General features: G+C 35.2%; 2 protein-coding genes across 5 annotated transcripts in view; one reads left to right on the top strand and one right to left on the bottom strand.

The window, feature by feature from the left end:
• LOC109105659 (elongation factor 2) overlaps positions 1-11696 on the bottom strand; it is a 12210-nt gene extending 514 nt beyond the window's left edge. The window contains exons 1-12 of the mRNA XM_042719110.1: positions 11543-11696; positions 9768-9982; positions 8752-8933; positions 7188-7399; positions 6645-6823; positions 5933-6038; positions 5600-5852; positions 5331-5526; positions 3198-3564; positions 2618-2971; positions 1622-1804; positions 1400-1532 (exon numbers count right to left, since the gene is read on the bottom strand). Coding sequence (XP_042575044.1) covers positions 1400-1532; positions 1622-1804; positions 2618-2971; positions 3198-3564; positions 5331-5526; positions 5600-5852; positions 5933-6038; positions 6645-6823; positions 7188-7399; positions 8752-8933; positions 9768-9982; positions 11543-11545 — 2383 coding nt within the window. The 5' untranslated portion in view covers positions 11546-11696. The remainder of the gene's footprint in view (positions 1-1399; positions 1533-1621; positions 1805-2617; positions 2972-3197; positions 3565-5330; positions 5527-5599; positions 5853-5932; positions 6039-6644; positions 6824-7187; positions 7400-8751; positions 8934-9767; positions 9983-11542) is intronic.
• Positions 11697-12820: 1124 nt separating this feature from the next.
• LOC109105631 (armadillo repeat-containing protein 6) lies at positions 12821-22522 on the top strand. 4 transcript variants are annotated; one of them, XM_042719109.1, is made up of 8 exons: positions 13021-13048; positions 13858-13989; positions 15577-15662; positions 16977-17544; positions 18829-18974; positions 19059-19190; positions 19902-20039; positions 21840-22522. In XM_042719109.1, the coding sequence occupies exons 1-8, from the start codon at positions 13036-13038 to the stop codon at positions 22050-22052; spliced, it is 1428 nt and encodes a 475-aa protein (XP_042575043.1). In that variant the 5' UTR covers positions 13021-13035; the 3' UTR covers positions 22053-22522. The 4 variants fall into 4 exon arrangements, with proteins under 4 accessions (XP_042575042.1, XP_042575041.1, XP_042575043.1 ...); XM_042719108.1 differs by lacking the exon at positions 13021-13048 and adding an exon at positions 12821-12971 and having other exon boundaries at positions 18829-19190; XM_042719107.1 differs by lacking the exon at positions 13021-13048 and adding an exon at positions 12822-12971 and having other exon boundaries at positions 13855-13989; positions 18829-19190.
• Positions 22523-22938: the final 416 nt, after the last annotated feature.

The raw sequence follows: 22938 nt of genomic DNA, 5'->3' as shown, positions 1-22938 counted from the left end.
CTGAACTGAACACTAATACTAATAATACTGATAACTATTACTGCTGCTACTAAACTGTAGCTTAAAAGTAAAAAAAAAAAAAAAAAAAAAAAAAATTACATTAAAATATTCATACTACTACAAGGTCTACTAATTAAAATTATACTAGTACTAAAAAAAAAAAAAAAAAAAAAAAAAAATTAAATTATACTACCACTATTAAAATAATATACCAAATATATACACTAGTAAAAATCATTATCAATATTAAAATTAGTTAATATTAAGATATAATATAAACAAATACTACTATCGAAGTTAGAGTGCACAGCAATTTTATAAAAAAAATGTTTTTAAATAATTTTATAATAGTAATAATAAATTATACTACCACTACTAATAAAATTATACTGTTGTTTTTTTTGCTTTTGTGGAACTGTATGACAGTCCTTTAATTCAATCCAAAAACCCAAGAGAGAAACTAATTAGAAAAATAGATTATAACTGTGTACTTGAACTGGAATAAAATTGATTCATTAGTCTTCTGAACCGCCAGACATTGATTTCTACTGATTCAGTGAGTCAGGAATCATTCTAATCGACTCGTATATTATCTGATGAGTTCGAAGCTGATTTGGATCTTTTGACAGACGGATTTCAAAAGAATCTGCTCATGGGTGATTTCTACACTGCTTGTGCTGCATGTTTGTTGTCTGACAGCGAGGAGGACACAATAGAAAGACGCGCTGGCTGTTTCATCTTTTGTATGTAGTGTTCATTCAGTCTCAGCACTTTCGATTCAGACTGCAAACTCAGCCTGACACTGACACAACCGGACTGAATAATCTTCTGTAAAACTGCTTTCATAACATATAAACTACTTAATGAACAGAATCAACACTGAACTGGGACCAAGTAGATTTTAGTAGATTAACCTTATATGTGTCCCTGCAGCACAAAAGCAGTCTTAAGTCTCTGGGGTATATTTGTAGCAATAGCCAACAATACATTGTATGTGTCAAAATTATTGATTTTTCTTTTATGCCAAAAATCATTAGGATATTAAGTAAAGATCATGTTCCATGAAGATATTTAGTAAATTTCCTACTGTAAATATATCAAAACTTTATTTTTGATTAGTAATATGCATTGCTAAGAACTTCATTTGGACAACTTTAAAGATGATTTTCTCAATATTTAGATTTTTTTGCACCCTCAGATTCCAGATTTTCAAATAGTTGTATCTCAGACAAATATTGTCCGATCCTAATAAACCATACATCAATGGAAAGATTATTTATTCAGCTTTCAGATGATGTATACATCTCAATTTCGAAAAATGGACACTTAAGACTGGTTTTTGCTCCAGGGTCACACTTGTTTGATAAAAAGAGTCATAAATGTGATGATGGATACGAACCGAAAGACTCGTTGACGGGGAGGAAGGCTTTGACGATGAACATGGGCGTTCCCATGACCTGAGACTCCTCGAAGACGTGGCCTCGCTTCCTGTTCAACACGCCGTAGATGCCGCCGACCACCTGCTCTGGGCACTGAGAGAGGAAGAGACACGGGTGAGAGACGCTCGTATGCTAAAGATGAGGAATCACACAAAGCTGATGAGAAGAATGCGGCGTCTCACCTGAATCTCCACCAGGTAGACGGGCTCCATGAGCCGGGGCTCAGCCGTCAGCTGGCAGGCGTACAGGACCCTGCGGGCCGTGGGAATGATCTGACCGCCGCCACGGTGGATGGCATCTGTGTGGAGTGTCACATCATGGACGTCGAAGCGAACCGCACGCATGTTCTCTTCACACAGCACGCCCTGAGCACAGAAACCAAACCATTCAGATTGAACATCCAACAAGCAATACAGTTTTGAAAACTCAACTTTGAATTTTAAAGCATATGACAATTTAGTAAATGTAACCGATGAAGTTATATGTATAGTATTTAATCATTTATAATTTATAACTTTGTATTATGGTATTTTTAATAATATCAATAAAAGCAAAAAAAAAAAATCATCATCAATAATCACAAAAATTATATGCATAGTACAATAAAATGTATTAATAACTAATCTGTATTTTTTATAAGAATCAATAAAAGCAAAAAATAAAATACAAAAATAAAAATATATTGGTTCGTATTTTTTGTAACAATTAAAAGCATCAATAATAGCAAAAATGTAATGCATAATACAATAAAATGTATTTTTTTTTTTTTAGTAATTTATATTGTTTTATTGCATTTTTTTTTTCTTAGAACAAAAGCAAAAACTAAAAAAAAAAAAAAAAAAAATATACAAAAAATTAAAATACTGATTTGTATTACTGGTATTTTAATAATAAAAGAAAAATACAAAACCATTAAAATAAATGCAAAAATTAAATGCATAATAAAAACTATTTCTACAACTCATTTCTATTGGTTTGTATTATTTAAGTATTTTAAGTTAATTTAATTTCTAATACAACCAGGTCTCGATGCGATACTGTAGATTTGAACGTGTTCCTGTGGCGGTCTCAGATATTAGTGGTAGGTGTTATCCATCACTTCTTCAGAGTGGTGCATGATTTCTCCTCACAGACCAGACAGGACATCGAGAGGACGGCTAGTAAACCAAATGTCTCACCTCTTTAGTGGCCCACTGGAACCCAGCCACGACGCTGTCCTTGATCTCGTTCAGGTACTGCACTCCTTTGGTCACGTCCACCAGGAGGTTGGGTCCGGTTCCGTCAGGTCCGAAGCACCAGATCTTACGGGCCTCTGTGACCTCCCACTCATATTTGTCGGCCAGGTAACGTGCGCGGGCCTTGAGCTCCTGACGGGACGTCACATCGCCCTTGTCGATGTCTTCTGCGAGACCGTCGGGTAACGGCCTGGCCTTCATGTACAGACGGTTGTGTTTGTTAGGAGACTTGGACAAACACATCTGGCCTGATTCCTCACTGACCGTCTCCCTGTAGGACACCACGGGGTCAGATTTCTGTTGGAGAACCAGACACTCGGGTTACATCAGGAACAATACAGAAACTTTCAAAGCTTCTTTATATATTTTTTTACTTTACATTGTAAATTCATCCAAAGCAAAGCATCTATGATTGATTCAAGTGTGCTTGTGTTAAATACACAACATTTATAATAAAAAGTGTACGTTTTCTGGGTCTTACAAAATCCGTCCTTCAAGCCTCGAGCATTAAAGACGCACAGACCTTGAGTGGAATGCCGGCGTGGTCCTCCTCCAGATCTTTAAGACAGATTTCCAGGTGAAGCTCTCCAGCGCCGGCGATGATGTGCTCTCCGGACTCCTCGATGATGCACTGCACCATGGGGTCAGACTTGGCCAGGCGCTTGAGTCCCTCCACCAGTTTGGGAAGGTCAGCGGGGTTCTTGGCCTCCACCGCAACTCTGACCACAGGGCTGACGCTGAACTTCATCACACGCATGTTGTGGGCCTGCTCGAAAGTTGTGATGGTCCCGGTCTTCACCAAAAACTGGTCCACGCCTACGAGACCCACGATGTTACCACATGGCACGTCCTCAATGGGCTCGACGTAGCGGCCCATCATCAAAATGGTCCTGGAACAGAGAAGAATTATGCGTCAGAAGAGCTGTGCACAGTTTCATGACCTGGTTTGAATGAAGTTAACTCTTTCCCCGCCACTGACGAGTTCTCGTCTTTCACAAGAAAATGCTTCCCTGCCAAAGACGAGTTTTTACGGCTTTCCGTGTTTTCACTGTTATACACTCGGGGGCGCTATTACACACGAGTACAAAACCTCCCGAACAAACACACATGTGAACAGGACAGAGAAACGAGCGATCTCTCATGTAAACAGATGCATACGATAAATAATGCGATCATCAGAAATAGACAGCATATAAATGAAAACTGCAAAATGTTAAGTTGATCCAGGAAGTGGTATATGTCTGTGCAAGCTTTAGAGGTGTTGATGGAAGCAATTTACCGGATTTATGCTTTGATAATCATACTGAATATTATCCAGATGTAGTTTGATGCTTTGATTCTCTCACCTTTTTATTCAAAATTATGAAGTTACATAGTGATGCAATGAACTTTGACAACCGGAAATTAATTTTGGCATGACAAAATCTCAAAAACACACACACACACAAAAGAAAACAATATTTAGGAGTTCTTTTAGTCTGTGCAGTTTTCAAGTGATGCATGAACAAAACATCACTAAAAATGATTGGTAGCGCACCTACCATCCAATCTTTATTACTTTTGATATGAAAAGTCTAAACTTTCAAATTCTGTCAATTATATATACACACAATTCAAGTAATAAATGTGGTCTTTATATTCTTTAATGGGGCTTTATTGCCAGTTTAATTTATATTTCACCAACAAATGGCAGTAGAAATATTTTTTAAATTGCACAAGGCAGTTGTTGACTTTGTTTATTCAAAGTGTTGATTTTTAAATTAGACTGGATAATTTATTTTCAGTTTTTGGCCTGAATGCATCTTAAATTTTTGGTTTCGGCACAATTTTTATTTCGGTGCATCGATAGAAACTACTATCAGTAACACTTCACAATAAGATCTCATTTGTTAACATTAAAGCATTATTAACTAACAAAGAACAATGTTTTTACATCCTTTGATGCTAGTCAATGTTTGTCAGGTCACAGTACAGTAATGAGCTAGACAAAAACAAAAAAAAGGTGCAAATGTTTTGTTTTCACAAAAATGAGTTCATTAAGCCCTCGTCTAGCAATCCCGATGCCCCAAATATAGTGATTAAACGGCTAAATTTATCTTTATTTGTATGTTTTCTGAGAGGAGTACGTTTTCTTCGCTCACTGATATACCAAACACACACATGAAGGAGTCTCAATGTTAAATGATACAAGAAAAGGTCGCTGCTCTAGAACTGTCTTTGTAGTTTTAATAATCAATTGATTTGTAATGAACACTAAAGTGATGTTTACATTTGATTGTTTCTTACTCGAATGCTTTTGTTTAGATGTAAAATGAAAAAGTACTGCACTAGGCCTATTTGCTGCTTATTTTTTTTGCAAGAAAGAATAAAAACGGCTATATTGTGATTATAAATATGGTAATTAATATTAAGAAAGGAAGTGGAGGAAACAACGCAAAGTTGCTCTGTGACTTTCTACTTCACAAAAAAAACTAATTTTTGTAAATATGCTCATCGTTACTCATTTTGCCAGCACAGGTCACATTAAAAGAGCCTTGTGCAATTAAAATACCGCTCCTATAGCATTGGTTAAATTCAAACTACTGTTCGGTTTTTGGCTAAATGAAAAGTGGTTTCAGAGCATCTTTAGCGTTAATGAGTCTGGAGCGCCACACACCTCTGGATGGGTTTCAGGTAAAGATCCTCCTTCTTCCCAGGAGAGAAGTTTGGTCCCATGATTCGCACTTTCTGCCCAGTGGAGACGACACCAGAGAACACACGGCCGAAAGCGTAGAAACGACCCTTATCTGTGGTCGGCACCATCTTTGAGATGTACATCATGAGGGGAGCTTTAGGATCGCAGTTCTTAATACCTGCGCAGAACAAGACGACAGTCAGACACTTCAAATGCAGCAAAGCAAACGCCAGAAAAAGAGTGCGTCGTACCCATAGCAGCTTCATCATCTCCAGGTCCTTCGTAGAGCAGCTCGCAGCGGTACCTCTGGGCCGTGACGGGAGACGGCAGGTGGATGGTGATCATCTGAAGCAGAGCTTCTCCGGCGGGCAGCCAGCGACGCATCACGGCCTTCAGCAGAGGCTTGCCTTCCTTATCCTTGTCCTCGGTGTCCAGCTTGATGTCCAGCTTCTCGATCAGCTTGGCGGCTTCGTCCTTCTTGAAGTTCATGATGGCATCGAACACCTGGAGATGGAGGAAGTGAGGTGTGATCACCGGTGGATCAAAAGGAGAGTTGCACTACTATTTAATGCTCTTTAAGGTACCTTGAAGATGGGGTCCAGGATGAGCTGGGCGAAGGTGCGGGGCAGTTTCTTTCCATCAGGGCCGTTGGCAGACTTGCTGAATTTACCGGTGGCTGGGTCAAAATACCTGGAAAGGCAGCATAGAATGAGTAATATTTAACAGATTGCTTATATCCGTTTCCGTTACTTACACTCCTATTGAATAGTTTTCAGTCACTGACTCAATTATACACTTATACTCAAGTCAAATACCCTTCAGACAAAAGATTAATACTATTAATACTAAAGATTAATAGCGTAAATGCTTCATATTCATACTTTATTAAAAGTGTATTAAATTGATTGAAAGTAAACTTATTTCCCCTCCCCACATTTTCTGCTCAAAGAATCCTGAAAAAATAAAATGCATCACAGTTTCCACAAAAATATTGTGCAGCACGACTGTTTTCAACATTGATAATAATCAGAAATGTGTCTTGATTAGCAATGATTTCTGAAGATCATGTGACACTGAAGACTGGGACAGTTATTCACAGGAATAAGTTATATTTTCTAATACAACTATAAACTTCATATTTTGATCAAATAAACACTTGGTGAGCAGAAGAGACTTTAAAAATCTTTTAAATGGTCGTGTATAAAGCTTAATTCTTCTAGCAGGTGTTTAATTTAAATTACTAATATAATGCAGAAAGGAGCTTCATGTTTACACATTTATCGATATGACTCTCACCTGTCACCCCAGAGTTTCTTCATCATGTCCTCCACTTTCTTACAGCGTTCAGCTGGGCTCAGCTGACCTTCACCTTTAGCAGCAAACTTGGCCACATACATCTCAGCAAACTGCTTCAGAGTGAAAGCCCAGCCGTGAAGACCGGATCCAAAACCCACAGTACCGATCATCGGATCGATCTGTGAGAGAGAGAGAGAGAGAGAGAGAGAGAGAGAGAGAGAGAGAGAGAGAGAGAGAGAGAGAGAGAGAGAGAGAGATAGAGAGAGACAGGCAGACAGAGACGAGAGAAGAGAAGAGAGAGAGAGAGAGAGAGGAGGGAGACAGAGAGAGAGAGAGAGAGAGAGAGAGAGAGAGAGAGATGAGCACAAACAGTCCAGCTAAAGGAACCGTAATCAGGAGGGTAAGAAATCACTGAAGGATCAGCGCAGGTCTCAGATATTATGGTTAGTTGTTCATCAGCACATCAGAGTGGTGCATGGTTTCTCCTCACAGACCACACAGCATTTCACCACTTCATATAAACGAACGAGAGCGTGTTCTCACCATGATGTTACCCATAGGTCCACCCTCGTCCTCTCCGTAGGTGGAGATGATGACGTTGACGTTCTCCACGATGCGCTGGAAGGTTTGGTACAGCTCCTCAGGTTCCAGCTGCAGCTCCAGCAGGGCACGGTCCATCTTATTCATCATCAGCACGGGCTTAATGCGCTCGGCGATGGCCTGTCTCAGCACCGTCTCTGTCTGCACGCACACGCCTGCGCAAGAGACATTTAATAATTTAGACAATTTTACTAAACTCTAAGAGAGTTCACTTCATAAGAGTTTTCTCTGTACATTAAAAGCAGAAGTGTCCAATAAAATATGTTCTGTAACAGAAAGGGAACCTCGCAAAACATACATCGAGTACAGTCTTCTCTCAAAAAACAATTCTTCATTTTGCATCTAAATTAAAGGTTTCTTGATTTAAGAATGATTAGATTTCTTTACTGGAAAACAAGGCAAAAACACTGAGGAAAATCATTTTTGCATCCTATGCAATATTTAATACCGTAACTTCATGAATTTGAGACTTTCTCCACAAATTTAAGAGCTTAATTTATGAAAGGGCAAATTATGATGTTTTAAGGCTGACAGAAACTTGTCTACGGAGAGCACGAAAGCTGTATTAGCGACACTAAAACATTCAGAAAAGAAAAAAAAAAAATACAACTTCGAACATTCTCATTAGTTTTGAAAAATAATGGAAATAGGTTTTATGCGTTACTGTTCATCCTCTATGTCTGACTTGCTTTCCAAAAATAAATCAAGATGCAAAAAAAAAAAAAAAAAAAAAAATCACATTAATATAAAACGTGTTTTCTAATGATGAAAATGAATTGGGTTTGATTAAAACCAGTATAAACAGGGTCCAGTCATATCTCATTGACAGAGTTGTTTTAAGCAAAAACTCACATCTTCATTTTGCCTCAAGTAAAGGTTTCTTGATTTAAGGAACTTTAAATATTTGTATTGTAAAACGAGACAAGAATACTGATCAAGATATCTATATTTCGCAGTGGATGCAACATTTAATGCCATAACTATGTGTCCCTGCAGCACAAAAGCAGTCTTAAGTCTCTGGGGTATATTTGTTGCAATAGACAACAATACATTGTATCGGTCAAAATTATAGATTTTTCTTTTATGCCAAAAATCATTAGGATATTAAATAAAGATCATGTTCCATGAAGATATTTTATAAATTTCCTACCATAAATATATCAAAACTTAATTTTTAATTAGTAATATGCATTGCTAAGAACTTCATTTGAACAACTTTAAAGATGATTTTCTCAATATTTAGATTTTTTTGCACCCTCAGATTCCAGATTTTCAAATAGTTGTATCTCAGACAAATATTGTCCTATCATAACAAACTATACATCAATTGAGAGATTATTTATTCTTATATATACACTGAAAAATTGACACTTATGACTGGTTTTATGGCCCAAGGTCACATATGAATTTAAGACTTCTGGTACAATTTAAAAGCTTAATTTGTGGAAAGGCGATTCAGACCATATCAACAACACTTCAATGTATGACCACAGTAAAAAAAGTTTACCAGAGACACAGTCCACTACAACCAGAGCTCCATCGGTGACACGCAGAGCGGCCGTGACCTCCGAGGAGAAGTCGACGTGACCGGGAGAGTCGATCAGGTTAATGAGGAAACCAGATCCATCCTTGCACTGCTTAATGAAGGCCAGGTCATTTTCGGCCAGCTCGTAGAACATGGAGATGGCACTGAGAAAGAGGCATGGCAGCGAAATCAACAACAAACTCTCTGTATAGCAGACACTCCACTCGGCTTTTGTTCCTCACTACATTGTATTTTATTAAATAATGCATTTTAGTTCTACATTTTATAATCATGGAAGCTCAAATCCATGACCTCCTGGTTTTATATTTGACGCTAAACTATCTAAACTTTCATTTTGGTAGGATTATACATGTTTGTTTTGCAATACACGCCTAACAAATACATCATTTTAGTCCTGTGTATGAAATGATGTATGACTCAACACCATAAAGCGGTAGTTAAACAGCCTTTGCCCTCATGCACATCACAGCCACACCCTACTGAACATCACTTATATGCATGCATGCATGAACAATAATGACTATATTCCATTTAACTGCATTTTATTTACAGGATTGCCATTTTAACTGCTTGATATTTCCAGATTTAGTCATGCATAATAACATTTATATCCATTTAAAAGCCTTTTATTTACAGATTTGTAATTTTAAAAATAAAGGGGTTTATTTATACCACGAACATGATGTTTACATCTATTTAACTGCAATTTCATAGGCTTGCACATTTAAAACAGCCTAAATTGGTAATGCACAATAATGTTTTTTCCTATTAAATTGCATTTTATTTACAGATTTGCAATTGTGAAATTAGTCACATGCAATATTCTATTTAATTGCATGTTGAGAAGCTTGCAAAATCAGGTTTAGTCATGCAGGAAATGTTAACATCATCTGTTAAATACTCAGACTTGCAGTTTATAGAGTTGCATGATATTTCCAGGTTTAATTGTGCATGGTATTTATCGGCAGGCTTCTTACGTGGATTTGATGGTGATGCAGCGCTCTTGTTCATCTTTGCGCGTGTCAGTGAAGCGGGTCTCTCCGGCGCGGGCCGAGGCGATGATCCCAGCCTTGGACACCAGAGAGTCGGTCAGCGTAGATTTCCCGTGGTCCACGTGCGCGATCACGGACATGTTACGGATGTTGGACTTCTTGTCCATGATGGCACGGATCTGGTCGACTGTGAAGTTCACCTGGAAGAGACACATTCGACAGCCAAACTCAAACGAATTGTTCTCAACAGTAACAGATTAGGATTTCTAGACGAGATTAAAGCATTTATGTTTCATTTCTTCCATAGACAGGGAGCAAATCAGACCAACTTTGAAATAGATATCAAATGTGAAATGTATATTAAACATGACAAGTGTTGGGAATGTTAATTGGAAATGTAACAGGCTACAGATTACCCTATTTAACATAAAATAAGTAGTGTAACCATTTCAATTGTTTTATTAAAGTAACTGATATAAAGTAAACATTTAAAGCAGGAGCACTTTCGAAATCCTTCATTTGAATTAATTTAATTTTAAAAGCACAGACACCACAAAATCTGATTTTAGCACCTTTTTTTTTTTTTTTTTACACTTTGAGATTGTTCCGGGGTTAAATACGGATTCAAAAATCACAACAAAAATAGTTTATTAGTTATGAAACTGTTTTTGAAATCAAATATTTGCATAGCTATGACAGAAAACACAGGCATCTAGGAAAGTCTGAAATAAATGAATAAATAAATATTGCATATGAGGCATGTGTCCTGAACTCCTGAAACACTGGTGTCTCATTTTAAAGCACTCAGTGCAATCTGTGAAAGAAATCAATTAAATCTGTATGTGTTGAAAATAATTAGATTTGTAATCATTGACATTTTCATAATTAATTACACATTATCAGTAACTGTAACCGAGTATTTATTTTGTAATTACGCAATTCAGAAACATGTAAGTCACGCCCCAAAACTGAACCCGACACGTGACTGTATAAAAGTGACAGCAATGCGGTAAATAATTTTGAAATTATTATGGCGCGCTGTTAAAAGTAACGGTTTTTCCTGGAAAGTACGTTAACGTTACCTGCTTAAATATTAAACACTAGCGAGCTTATCACGGCCTACCGGAAGCCGCTGCGCAGACAAAAGACGGCTATGTGCGTGATGCGGCCACGCTGATAAACCGCACGTGCGGGACAGACAGCAACACGTGACTGCTGTGAGCCGGTGCTAACACACCCGACAGCTGCCGTTAAACCGACCGGCAAAGTGACTAAACCCGCACGCAGCCCGTCACAACCAGACTGAAAACATAACGACTAGTACTAGAATTAATACATAAGGACATGGGGTTAAAAAAAACCTGATAATGGAGTGTTTCAGATGCATCATTTTCTCAAGCATACGATTGTTTCCACAATACGTGGCAGCGTTAGCTAACATGCTAACTAGGCCCATCCTGACAAACAAACCAAAACGACTCAAAACCACCCATTAAGGATTTGGTTTGAGTTAGAGTTATACTCACTGCGCATTTTTATAAACTAGCCATACTCTAGTCATCAATAATGTGTAAAGCATTTTAAAATTGAGTCGCGCCGCGGAACATTCGCTGCCATTTTGTTTTGAGGGAAACAACTAGCCGGCCTTTTCCCGAACGTGTTTTACCGAAAACCCCGTTAAACGCACAAATATCGTATTCGATATTAACATCTGCTCGCTGTACATCGGTATCGAATCAAAGAATAGGTCGGATACGTACCATTTTGGCAGATGTTTCAGGATTCACTCAGATATTAGAACAGAGAGCACGCTGCCTTCCGTTGGTGGGGACAGGCAGGGGAGAAGAACGCGTCATGACGCAGCGCCGGCTTATATCCAGGCGACGCTTTCAGCTCAGCGTCATCACGCACGCACGCACGCACGCACGCACGCTACGCTGTTTTCTTCGGCTGAAATATATTTATATGTTTGTATTTATATATGCGTAATACGTTTTTTTTTTTTGATGTGATTAATCATTTGACTGCATTAAAATAAATAAATAAATAATTAATCACATAAATGCTCATATAAATTATTAAATGGGACCGTAATGGTATAATATTTACGTAAGCAACATAATAAATAAATAATTAAGTAGTCATAAATAAATACTTAAGACAGTTACATAATATTTAAGTTAAAAAAAAACAAAAAACATAATAACTAAGCAAATAAATTAAAATAATTAATTAATTGGACACACACATACACATAAAATTGTCAAATATGAAATTAGTCATGTAATATTTAGGTACAAAACAGAATAAATAAACAAATCCATACACATAAAATGCTTAAATAGGAAATTAATTGTCTAATAGTTAAGTAATAACTAGCTAGATAAATAAATAGTGACATTAATGCTCATATAAATTATTAAATGGGACAGTGATTGTGTAATATTTCAGTAAATTATGAAATAAATAAATAAATAGTCGCATCTAAGCACATATTAATAAAGTGGGGCATTATATAATATTGAAGCAAGCTAAAGAATAACTAAATAAGTAAGAAGTCAAATACATGCACATGTAAATTCTTAAACAGAGCATTAGTTGCATAATATTTATGTAAATAACAGAATAAATAGTTACATAAATGCAAATATAAATGCTTAAATAGGACACCAGTTTGCAATAAATAAGCAATTTTATTATAAATTTGAATAATTTAATAGGTTTTTTGTTTAACAATTGCAAAACATTATTGTGAAGGGTTTTAAAAAGTAAAATTCCTAGGCTTTGGTGGGGTTTGTGTAAATTTGTTTCGAAAAGTGTACGTGAATCATTATTCAGATAAGTGTAAATATATAGCCAAGTTAGTCTCAAGGTAATTTTAATAAACATTAATTTGTGGAATAGCAGTTATATCAGTTGCATACGACTTTTTTTAAGATATGAATAATGTTTTGTCTACATCCATACATACGTTTATGAAGCGGAACCACAGTCTATGAGCGGAACCTATTTTCTCTCGCGGGTCTCACCCGAGCCACATTAAAGAAAACGCTACGCTATGCTCTGCGTTAATTCACGAAGCGCTTGCGTCGGTTAAATTGCGTTGCGGTCACACGCTGTTCAATGTTTACGCTTCTAGCGTAACGTTACTGCCCACTGTTTTCAAGGGAGCCTTCAATAAGGGTGTTGGTGAGTTTCAGGATTATTATCAGTTTTGTGTTAAACCGGCTTGTTTTGCTTTGCGCTCGAGTGAATGTTACGCTCAGGTAGTGTAACTAACAGCGAGTGATTTACGATAATAAAAAACGTTGTTGTGTCGGTAACGTATCATGGTGCATTCAGTGATGCTGTAATACCAGAGTAACGTGATACATAACATAGTATTATTTAGTGATTAATTGTAATATAAGGTACTTTACTGCATACAGTGGTATTAACATGTCAAAAAAAACAACAACAACAAAAAAAAAAACATCGCAACCTTTTCACAAGACTGTGACGACGCGTTTAACGATCATCAGCGTCGTAAATTCTTGAAAGTTTTTCATTTTTGTATTTTTTTAAAAATGTATATACATTTATAACACTATTATTTGTATTATATCACCTTTGCATCTAATTACAAAAAAATAAAAAAATAAAATAAAAACAGTTACCGCTAATGCGAGGGTGTTTCTAATGAAGCGTCTATGGGATGAACGTTTAATTTGACATCGTTCTCTCTTCTGACTGCCGTTATCAGTCTCTCTCAATTTTTTCCTTTTATTGAAAGTCATAAAAACACTATCGTGGAGTTTTTATTTTGCTGTTTGAGCAAATGGGAACGCAAAAATATATATTTAAGGTTCTCTCCCATTCACTGCTCGTCAAGTTAACGCAACTATATGACGATTTCCGCTGCTGAGAAACACGCAAATGTGAAAAATGCATAAAATGTCAATTGTGTTTTTTGTTAGTGTAACCTATCTGGCTTAGTTGCATGTCTTAAACCCAGAACCAAATAAACCAAACGCAATCAACCGCTTCGTTTTGAATGCATTGGTTGTCCAAAGCTGTGTTGTGATGTTTCCAGCAGCTGCTGACGTCATGGCCACGCGCAGGATCACACAGGACACCTTTGATGCAGTGGTCAGAGAAAACATGCAGGAGTTTGACATGGAGGAGAGCGAAGCTCTGAAGGAGGCCCTGGAGCAGTTCGAGTCTCAGGGTCAGTTACTGAGAAGAAAACAACAACACAGTTTCATTGGAAAAGACATGTTTTAATGAGAAAATGCTCATTTAGTTTACTTTAATATATCAACTTAATTATTTTGGGTACCCTGAGTGAATATATGCATATGTATGTAATATGTATATCAATGCATGTATGCATATTTATTTATTTTTTCTACAAAAATATTTTTTCTAATAATATTGTATATACATTTTTCAATATTATTGTTTATAATATTTATTTTTTGAGCAAATAATGCACTGCAGCCCTAGTGAGCAGAAGACACAACTGTCAAAAACATTCAAAGATCTCACCTTTAGACCAGTTATATAAAGAAAGCAAGAAATCGTCACATTCGTGCCCATATAAAACTGAAATATCATACAGCTGATGTCCTATTTAAGTAAACAAATAAATAAATAGTCACATCCATGCTCGTATTAATGCTAAAACGGGATGTTGATTGTATAATATGTAAATAAATAACAAAATAAATAGATTAATGGATACATTTACATCGATGATTATGTACATGCTTGAATATAATACAACTAATGTTCTATTTAAGGAAATAAAATAAATAAATAGTCACATTTATGATCATATAAATGCTCAAATGGGACATTGATTGCATAATATTTAAATAAATAACAGAATACATGCATACATAAAGTTTCATCAATGCTCATATAAAACATTTAAGTAAATTATTATTTTATAATTATGCAATCACTGATATATACAGTACAGACCAAAAGTTTGGAAACATTACTATTTTTAATGTTTTTGAAAGAAGTCTCTTCTGCTCATCAAGCCTGCATTTATTTGATCAAAAATACAGAAAAAACTGTAATATTGTGAAATATTATTACAACTTAAAATAATAGTTTTTCTATTTGAATATACTTTAAAAAAATAATTTATTCCTGTGATGCAAAGCTGAATTTTCAGCATCATTACTCCAGCCTTCAGTGTCACATGTAACATCCAGTCTATCACATGATCATTTAGAAATCATTCTAATATTCTGATTTATTATGAGTGTTGGAAACAGTTCTGCTGTCTGATATATTTGATGAATAAAAGGTTAAAAAGAACTGCATTTATTCAAAAAAAATCGAATAATATATATTCTAATAATATATTTTCTTTACTATCACTTTTTATCAATTTAACACATCCTTGCTGAATAAAAGTATTGATTTTATTTAAAAAAAAGAAAGAAAAAAAATTACTGACCCCAAATTACTGACCAGTAGTGTATATTGTTATTACAAAATATTTATATTTTAAAAACATAGCTTCTTTTTTTTTTTTTTTTTATTCATCAAAGTATCCTAAAAAAGTATCACATGTTCTTAAAAAATATTAAAAATATTAATATAAATATTAATATATATATATATACACACATACATATAAGTGAACTACAGAAAGATTTTAGATAAATTGAAATGGTGATAACAGGGACCTTTGCATTCATAATTAATGTACACATTAGAATACATTATACAGTGCTGGTTTGTAGATATAGATGTATATGGTGGTATGATAATGAAGTGGTTTGAGTTGTCCTCGCAGGTGTGGATCTCAGCAACATTGTTAAAGCAGTGCCCAAAGTCTCTTCTGAAGAAAACACAGAGGATCAGCCCCATGAGGTTCTTCAGGTATTTATAATCTCTTTTAAAACTAGATTTGATCAAGTGATATTTACGGGTCATACGAGACGGATTCATGCATTTTTGCTGAAAGCTGAAGATCCTACTCAATGCATGTTCTGCAAGCATATTTAGTATAATTTTACCAGAAAAAGTTTTAGATTTTTTATCATATGTTAATGTAATATAACGTGTGTTTGCTGGGTTTTATTGTATTTGTTATACTTGTGTTGTTTTTGCCATGAAAATGATGCTGTCATGGCATTAAATAAAAATACAGTTGTGTTCATAAGTTTACACACCCCTTGCAGAATGTGCAAAATCTTAATAATTGAAACAAAATAAGAGGGATCGTGAAAATTGCATGCAATTTTTTATTTAGTTCTGTCTTGAATAAACTATTTCAATTAACCACAAGAAAAAAAAAACTGAGTTTATAAAAATGACCCCATTCGAAGGTTTACATACACTTGAATTTTAATACAATGTGTAATTTCCTGAGTGATCCATGACTGTTTTTATATTTTGTGATAGTTGTTCACGAATCCATTGTAGGTCCTGAACAGTTCAACTTCCTGCCGTTCTTCAGAAAAATCCCCAGCTTCTTTGGTTTTCAAGCATCTTCTGCATATTTGAACACTTTCAAACAATGACTGTATGAGTTTGAGATCCATATTTTAACACTGAGGACAACTGAGGGACTCATGCACAACTATTACAAAAGGTGAAAACATTAACAGATGCTCAAGAACTCTTTTAATTTAGATGATCAGGGTGAATTGTACTTATTTTATCTTCTGGGAAACATGCAAGTATTTATCTAGCTTCTGAAGTCCAGTGTTAAATAAATAAAAATATGATCGTAAAACATCATCATCGTCCCGTTCAAAAGTTTTCACCCCCTGCTCTTAATGCATTGTGTTGTTTTCTTCAGCATCAGTATGTGTTTTCACCTTTTGTAATAATTATGCACGAGTCCCTCAGTGTTAAAATATGGATCTCAAAATCATACAGTCATTATTAAGATTCAAGGGTATGGAAACTTTTGAACGGAGCCATTTTTAGAAATTCGGTTATTATTTTGTCTTGTGGCGTATACGCAAACATCTGTTATGTGAAATATGTTATTCAAGACAACACTAAATAAAAAAATTGCATGCAATTTTCACGATCCCTCTTATTTTGTTTCAATTATTAACATTTTTCACATTCTGCAAGGGGTGTGTAAACTTATGAGCACAACTGTTTACGATCACGCTTCGCACGAGATGTTTACGCTGCAGAACTAGAGACTGGCGTGTTTAATCGGTGTTATATTTCCAGGCTTTGGAGTCTCTCAGAACTGCAGTGGCGTCATCGTCCGCATCCGTTCTGGAGGATCTGAGGGTGTTCACCCAGCAGTGCTCTCTCGGCTTCGCACAGCGATACCTGGCCGCTCAGAAAGAGGCGTATCCCACGATCCTCGCCTGCTGCCAGAGAGCCGCTGGAGAGAAGGAAGCCCTCTCCGTCGCTCTGGCCGCGCTCTCGGTGCTAACAGACGGCCAGCCGGATCTCCTGGACGTGGAAGGGCGAGAGTTTCTGATCGGCGCTTTAACCGCGCACCAGAAGGACACCGCTCTCAGCTGTCTGTGTTTCCGTGTGGTGCGGCACTGCTGTGTGAAGCACGAGAGCAACCGGCAGGGTCTGGTGAAGGCAGGCGTGCTCCCGCTGCTCACCGCCAGCATCACACGCCACATCCAGCACCCCGAGGTCGTGAGGGAGGCCTGCGTCGTGCTCAGGGTCATGACCTTTGACGATGACGTGCGTGTGCCCTTTGGACAAGCCCATGAACACGCCAGGATGATCGTGATGGAGCACAACGGACTGAAAATCATCGTTGAAGCTGCTAAAGGTGAGCCGGGTTTCCTCCGGGCACGCAACAAGAAATAAACAAATGTATTAAACCATTTAATTCCACATTTAAACAAACCTTACTGACTGATGTTTTAGTGCACGTCCTGCACATACGGAAGAAATAAAGGGTCTCAATTAAAAGATTAGTGCAAGTTGTCACATGACCAAATCAGTTCGCAGCTTGAGAAGATGCATGCATCAAAGCTCTCAAACGAAAGGCTAAGTATGTTAACATAATACTGAAGACAAATTGGACTTTCATATTCATAGTTAATTTAAACATTAGGATATATTCTATACTATTGTATTATTTTGTAGATTTAGGTGTATGTGGTGCTATTATAATAAAGTGATTTAATGCAATATATATATATATATATATATTATATATATATATATATATATATACTATATATATATATTATATATATATATATATACTTATATATATATATATATATATATATATATATATATATATATCAGCTTTAATGTACTTTTCAAAATAACAAAAGCAGTTAAGTGTCAAAAAGTATTCAAAATATATGTTTCTATCAAACTACTAAAAACATTTATTTAGTATAATTTTACCAGAAAAGGTTTTGGAATTTTATCATATGTTGTTTGCTGGTTTTTATTGTGTTTCTTATACTTGTACTGTACTTTTTAAATTGTTTTTGCAATGAAAATAGCCGTGCAAATGGTTTTCGAAAGCAAAAATGCTACAAAATGCATAATTTTTTCATGAAAGTGTGATATGCTTGAGTAAAAGAGACACATTTTTTTGCATTTGACAGAAATAGAGTTATGATAAATGCATATACTGTGACCCTGGAGCACAAAAGCAGTCATAAGTAGCACAGGTATATTTGTAGCAGTAACAAAAGATACATTGTATGGGTCAAAATTATACATTTTTCTTTTATGCCCAAAATCATTAGGATATTAAGTAAAGATCATGTTCCATGAAGATATTTTGTAAACTTCCTACCGTAAATATATCAAAACTTAATTTTTGATTAGTAATATGCATTGCTAAGAACTTCATTTGAACAACTTTAAAGATGATTTTCTCAATATTTAGATTTTTTTGCTCCCTCAGATTCCAGATTTTCAAATAGTTGTATCTCAGACAAATATTATCCTCCTAACAAACCATACATCAATGGAGAGATTATTTAGTATGAAAGTTGATGTATAAATCTCAATTTCAAAACATCGATCCTTATGACTGGTTTTGTGCTCCAGGGTCACATACATGTTGATGGTGTGTTGTTTTCAGCTCATCCAGAGAACAAAGCAGTGCTCAGTGAACTCTGTGGCACTCTGTCCCGTCTGGCCGTGAGAAACGAGTTCTGTCAGGAGATCGTAGACCTCGGGGGCCTGAATTTCATGATCACGCTCCTGGCTGACAGTCTGGATTGTCTGGTGAGCTGCGGGATCGCTGAGAGTGGCATTATCTCCTGTGAACACAAACAAACGTCTTGCTGTTGTGATGCGTCTGTCTTCCAGGAGCTTGTGAAGCAGGTGCTCAGCGCACTGAAGGCCATCGCAGGAAACGATGACGTCAAAGATGCCACTGTGAACGCCGGAGGGGCGGAGCTTATCGTCATGGCGATGAACCGTCACATGTCCAATGCACAGGTGTGTAATTATTATCTAATTACTGTCAGCAAATTCTGAACTGCTTTGAAACCTTTAGTAAGTTAAAGCATACGTTTGAATAATACATCACCTGTTTAATAGTAAATTACTCACATATGAGTTTTCATACACTCCAGAAACATTAATAGACAACGATCAGTGTTTGAAATGCCACCTAAGAACTATATAATTATATGAAGAAAAATAAAAAATGAAATATTAAATATAGAATTATAAAGTTATGCGTACATAACAAGAATAAAAAAAATAATAATATTAAATGTAGAATATATTTGTAATATAAGAGTTTTTTTTTTTAATTATAAACATTTTTGTAATTGTTATAATCATATAATTAACAGTCTTGTTTGCACACAGAAAATGCATGAATGAAAATTTGTATTAATTAGTTATTAATTATAAATTCAGTAGAATTACTTATGATTTTATTATTTTTTTGTTATTGAAAGAAGTGTCTTCTGTACACCAAGACTGCATTTATTTCGTAATATAGTAAGTAACACTGTGAAATATTATTACAGTTTAAAGTGAATCATTTGTTTGTTTGTCGCTGGGATCGAACTGAATTTTCCGCATCATTACTCCAGTCTTCAGTGTTACACTTCTGCTGAAAATCACTTCTGATTCTGAGTCTGTTCTTAAACTCTGAAATTCGTCTCAGTGTGTTTGTCTGTTTCTCTGTGGGTGCAGGTGTGTGAGCAGGGATGTGCGGCGCTCTGTGTCCTCGCTCTACGCAAACCCAACAACTGTAAGGTCATCATGGAGTGTGGCGGAGCGCTGGCGGCCCTGCAGGCCATGAAGACTCATCCGGCTGACGTTAATGTGCAGGTAACCCCTCCGTGTGTGTGTGTGTGTGCGTGACTCACATGCATTAGCAGATGCTGTTATCCAAAGCAGATTTACATTGATTGCATTCAAGTTTTAAAAAACTCACAACCTTGTGTTGCTAGTGCCACGCTCTACACTTTCAGCTACAGGAACAGGACTTTCTTCTGGTGTAGAAACAATAAAAGTAAAAGTTTTCAGAATACCTTTACGCCATCCAAAACTAGGTGAAAATGCATCTCGTTTTTAAAAACAATAACTATATTTTCTTCTAAATCTTTTTTTTGTTATTATTATTTTTTTTATTTAAAAGTACTTTCGTTGTGTAAACATGCTGTCTTTTTTATTTTATTTATTTTGCTTCTTGGTGAATACTTGATAATGGTTATCATAGTTAACAAATTAAATAAAATCTAGTTAAATAAATAAAAATACTAAAAGCATAAAAACAATTGTCGCTTGAAATTAAATTAACTTTAACATAACTTTATTTCCGCTAGTTGCCAAGCTACTGATGAAAGACGATTTCAGAGTCTCTCCATCACAGCAATATTTCTTGTTTTCATTTAGTTTAAGTTTATGTACTAAAAATCTAGAAGTAATAAATTAAAAATAATACGAATATATTTTTTTAGAAAAGGAATAAAAATTACAAAAACACATAAGAAAAGTACTAAAACTAATAGAAAATCTAAAATAAAACCTAATTCTAGTTTTATATTTTATTTTATATTTAAAACCTAATTCTAGTTTTATATTTTATTTTATATTTAAAACCTAATTCTAGTTTTATAACAATATTTGTATTTTACTAAAAGAACACTAGCTCATGAATCGTGATTTGAATAAAACCTTTTTCTGACAAAAATTACTTTTTATATATTTGCTATAGACTTTGATAGTCAATTTTATATATTTTTTATTACTATTATTATTATTGTGTTTTTTTATATCTTTATTTTTTGCTTCTTGAGAAACTACAGAAGAGGATTAAGGCTAGGAAATAATAAAAAAATAAAACCATATCAAGATTAAAGTCATTAAATATTTTGACTTTTTCTCTTGAAATTTAACGAGTTTTTTCTCAATTTAACTATTTTTCTAGTAATTTAATGTTTATTCTCAACATTTTATTCCGACTTTTTTATCAAAATTTTACGAGTTTTTCTTGAAATTTTATGACTTTTTTCTCGTAATTTAATGACCTCTTTCTCGTTATTTAATGAGTTTATTCTCAACATTTTATTCTGACTTTTTTCTCAACATTTAATGAGTTTTTTCTCAATTTAACAACTTTTTTCTCATAATTTAATGAGTTTATTCTCACATTTTATTCCAACTTTTTTCTCAAAATTTAATGAGTTTTTCTTGAAATTTAATGACTTTTTTCTCGTAATTGAACAGTTTTTTTTTTTTCAATTTAACAACTTTTTTCTCATAATTTAATACGTTTATTCTCAACATTTTATTCCGACTTTTTTTTTATCAAAATTTAACGAGTTTATATGCAACATTTTATTTGGCCTTTTTTGAGTTTTTCTCAAAATTTAACGACTTTAATCTCTAGATGGTTTTATTTTTTTTTTTTTATAAAAAAAGAAACACTTTTACAAGTCCTTTTGGCCTTTTTTTGTTTTCTTTGTACTTCTGTTCCCTTTGTTTCCTAAAAAATAAAAATAAAACAAGTTTTTAAACAAGCATCCCTGTCTTCCCTGTTGTTTCTGGAAACCAAACCAGCCGCTGCTCGTATAGTTGAATGAACTTTGTTTAGTGACTGCACCGTCCTGTTTCCCGCTGCTCCAGAAACAGTCCTGCATGCTGTTGAGGAACCTGGTGGCCCACACACGAGACTTCAGCCAGCTCATCCTGGAGATGGGAGCCGAGGCGCTGATCTCGCAGGCTCTGGCGGCTCACAGCGACTGCTGTGACGTGGGTCGAGCCGCGCTCAGAGACCTCGGCTGCCAGGTGGAACTACGAGAACTCTGGACGGGCAAGAAGGGAAGCCTGAGTCAATGACGAATGTTGCCAAACTCAAAATCATCATGTCCTGACTGTGGAGCTCATACTAAATGTGTGTGGATCAAACATCTTCCGGTAGAATCGAAGTGCATCTGACGTCCACATGCATAGGATGCATTACAGGTTACAGTGTAGATATGTTGTTTTTTAAAGTGTAAACTAATGCCGTCAAACGATTAATCGTGATTAATCGCATCCAAAATAAAAGTTGCATTGCATAATATATATGTGTGTGCTGTGTATATTTATTATGTATTTCCAAAATATATACATGCATGTGTTTGTATTTATATATAAATAGATGCATACATGTATTACGTAAACAAAAACTTTTATTTTGGATGCGATTAATCGTTTGACAGCACTAGTTTAAACATTTTATTGGCACTATTTATAGTTTGTATGAGGTTTTCTCTGTACTAGAACTGATAGTGTTTGTGATTAAATCAAGCCGCTCTAGACTCACACTGATGTGTCTGTATTACACACTGACCAGAATATTCCCTTACAAAAATCTGCCATAAATTTATACCCAAGTACCATGATGGCTATAGTTGCAACTGTAAAATCATAATAGATTAAAATATCTAAATGCAATAATATATATAGAATAAAAGTATAATAGGCCTTCAAAATATTTTAATTTAATTATTTTGCTGAAAACTAAGTTTAGCTTTTATTTCATTTTTAGTTCATGCAGATTTTATAATTATAGTAACAAGTATTTTGGTAGAAATTATTATTGCTTTAATTACTTTTTTTCTGTAAAGGTATCGTGGTTCAGTAGTGGTGTTAAATATTAATACACAGAAATATGACATGGTACTGTATGGTTACTACAATTAAAACCTTAATTTTGTTTCTTGAAATAAACATTAACTGA

This window comes from Cyprinus carpio, chromosome B2 (genome assembly GCF_018340385.1).
Source record: "Cyprinus carpio isolate SPL01 chromosome B2, ASM1834038v1, whole genome shotgun sequence".
Classification (NCBI taxonomy): Eukaryota; Metazoa; Chordata; class Actinopteri; order Cypriniformes; family Cyprinidae; genus Cyprinus; species Cyprinus carpio.
Note: the sequence above shows the minus strand (reverse complement) of the source record. Positions and strands in the feature narration are given on the sequence as shown.

Coding starts and splice junctions, on each gene's coding strand:
- LOC109105631 (XM_042719106.1), top strand. Junction 13,990..15,576: donor GGAGCAGTTCGAGTCTCAGG/GTCAGTTACTGA, acceptor TTGTCCTCGCAG/GTGTGGATCTCAGCAACATT. Junction 20,040..21,839: donor CGGCTGACGTTAATGTGCAG/GTAACCCCTCCG, acceptor CCGCTGCTCCAG/AAACAGTCCTGCATGCTGTT.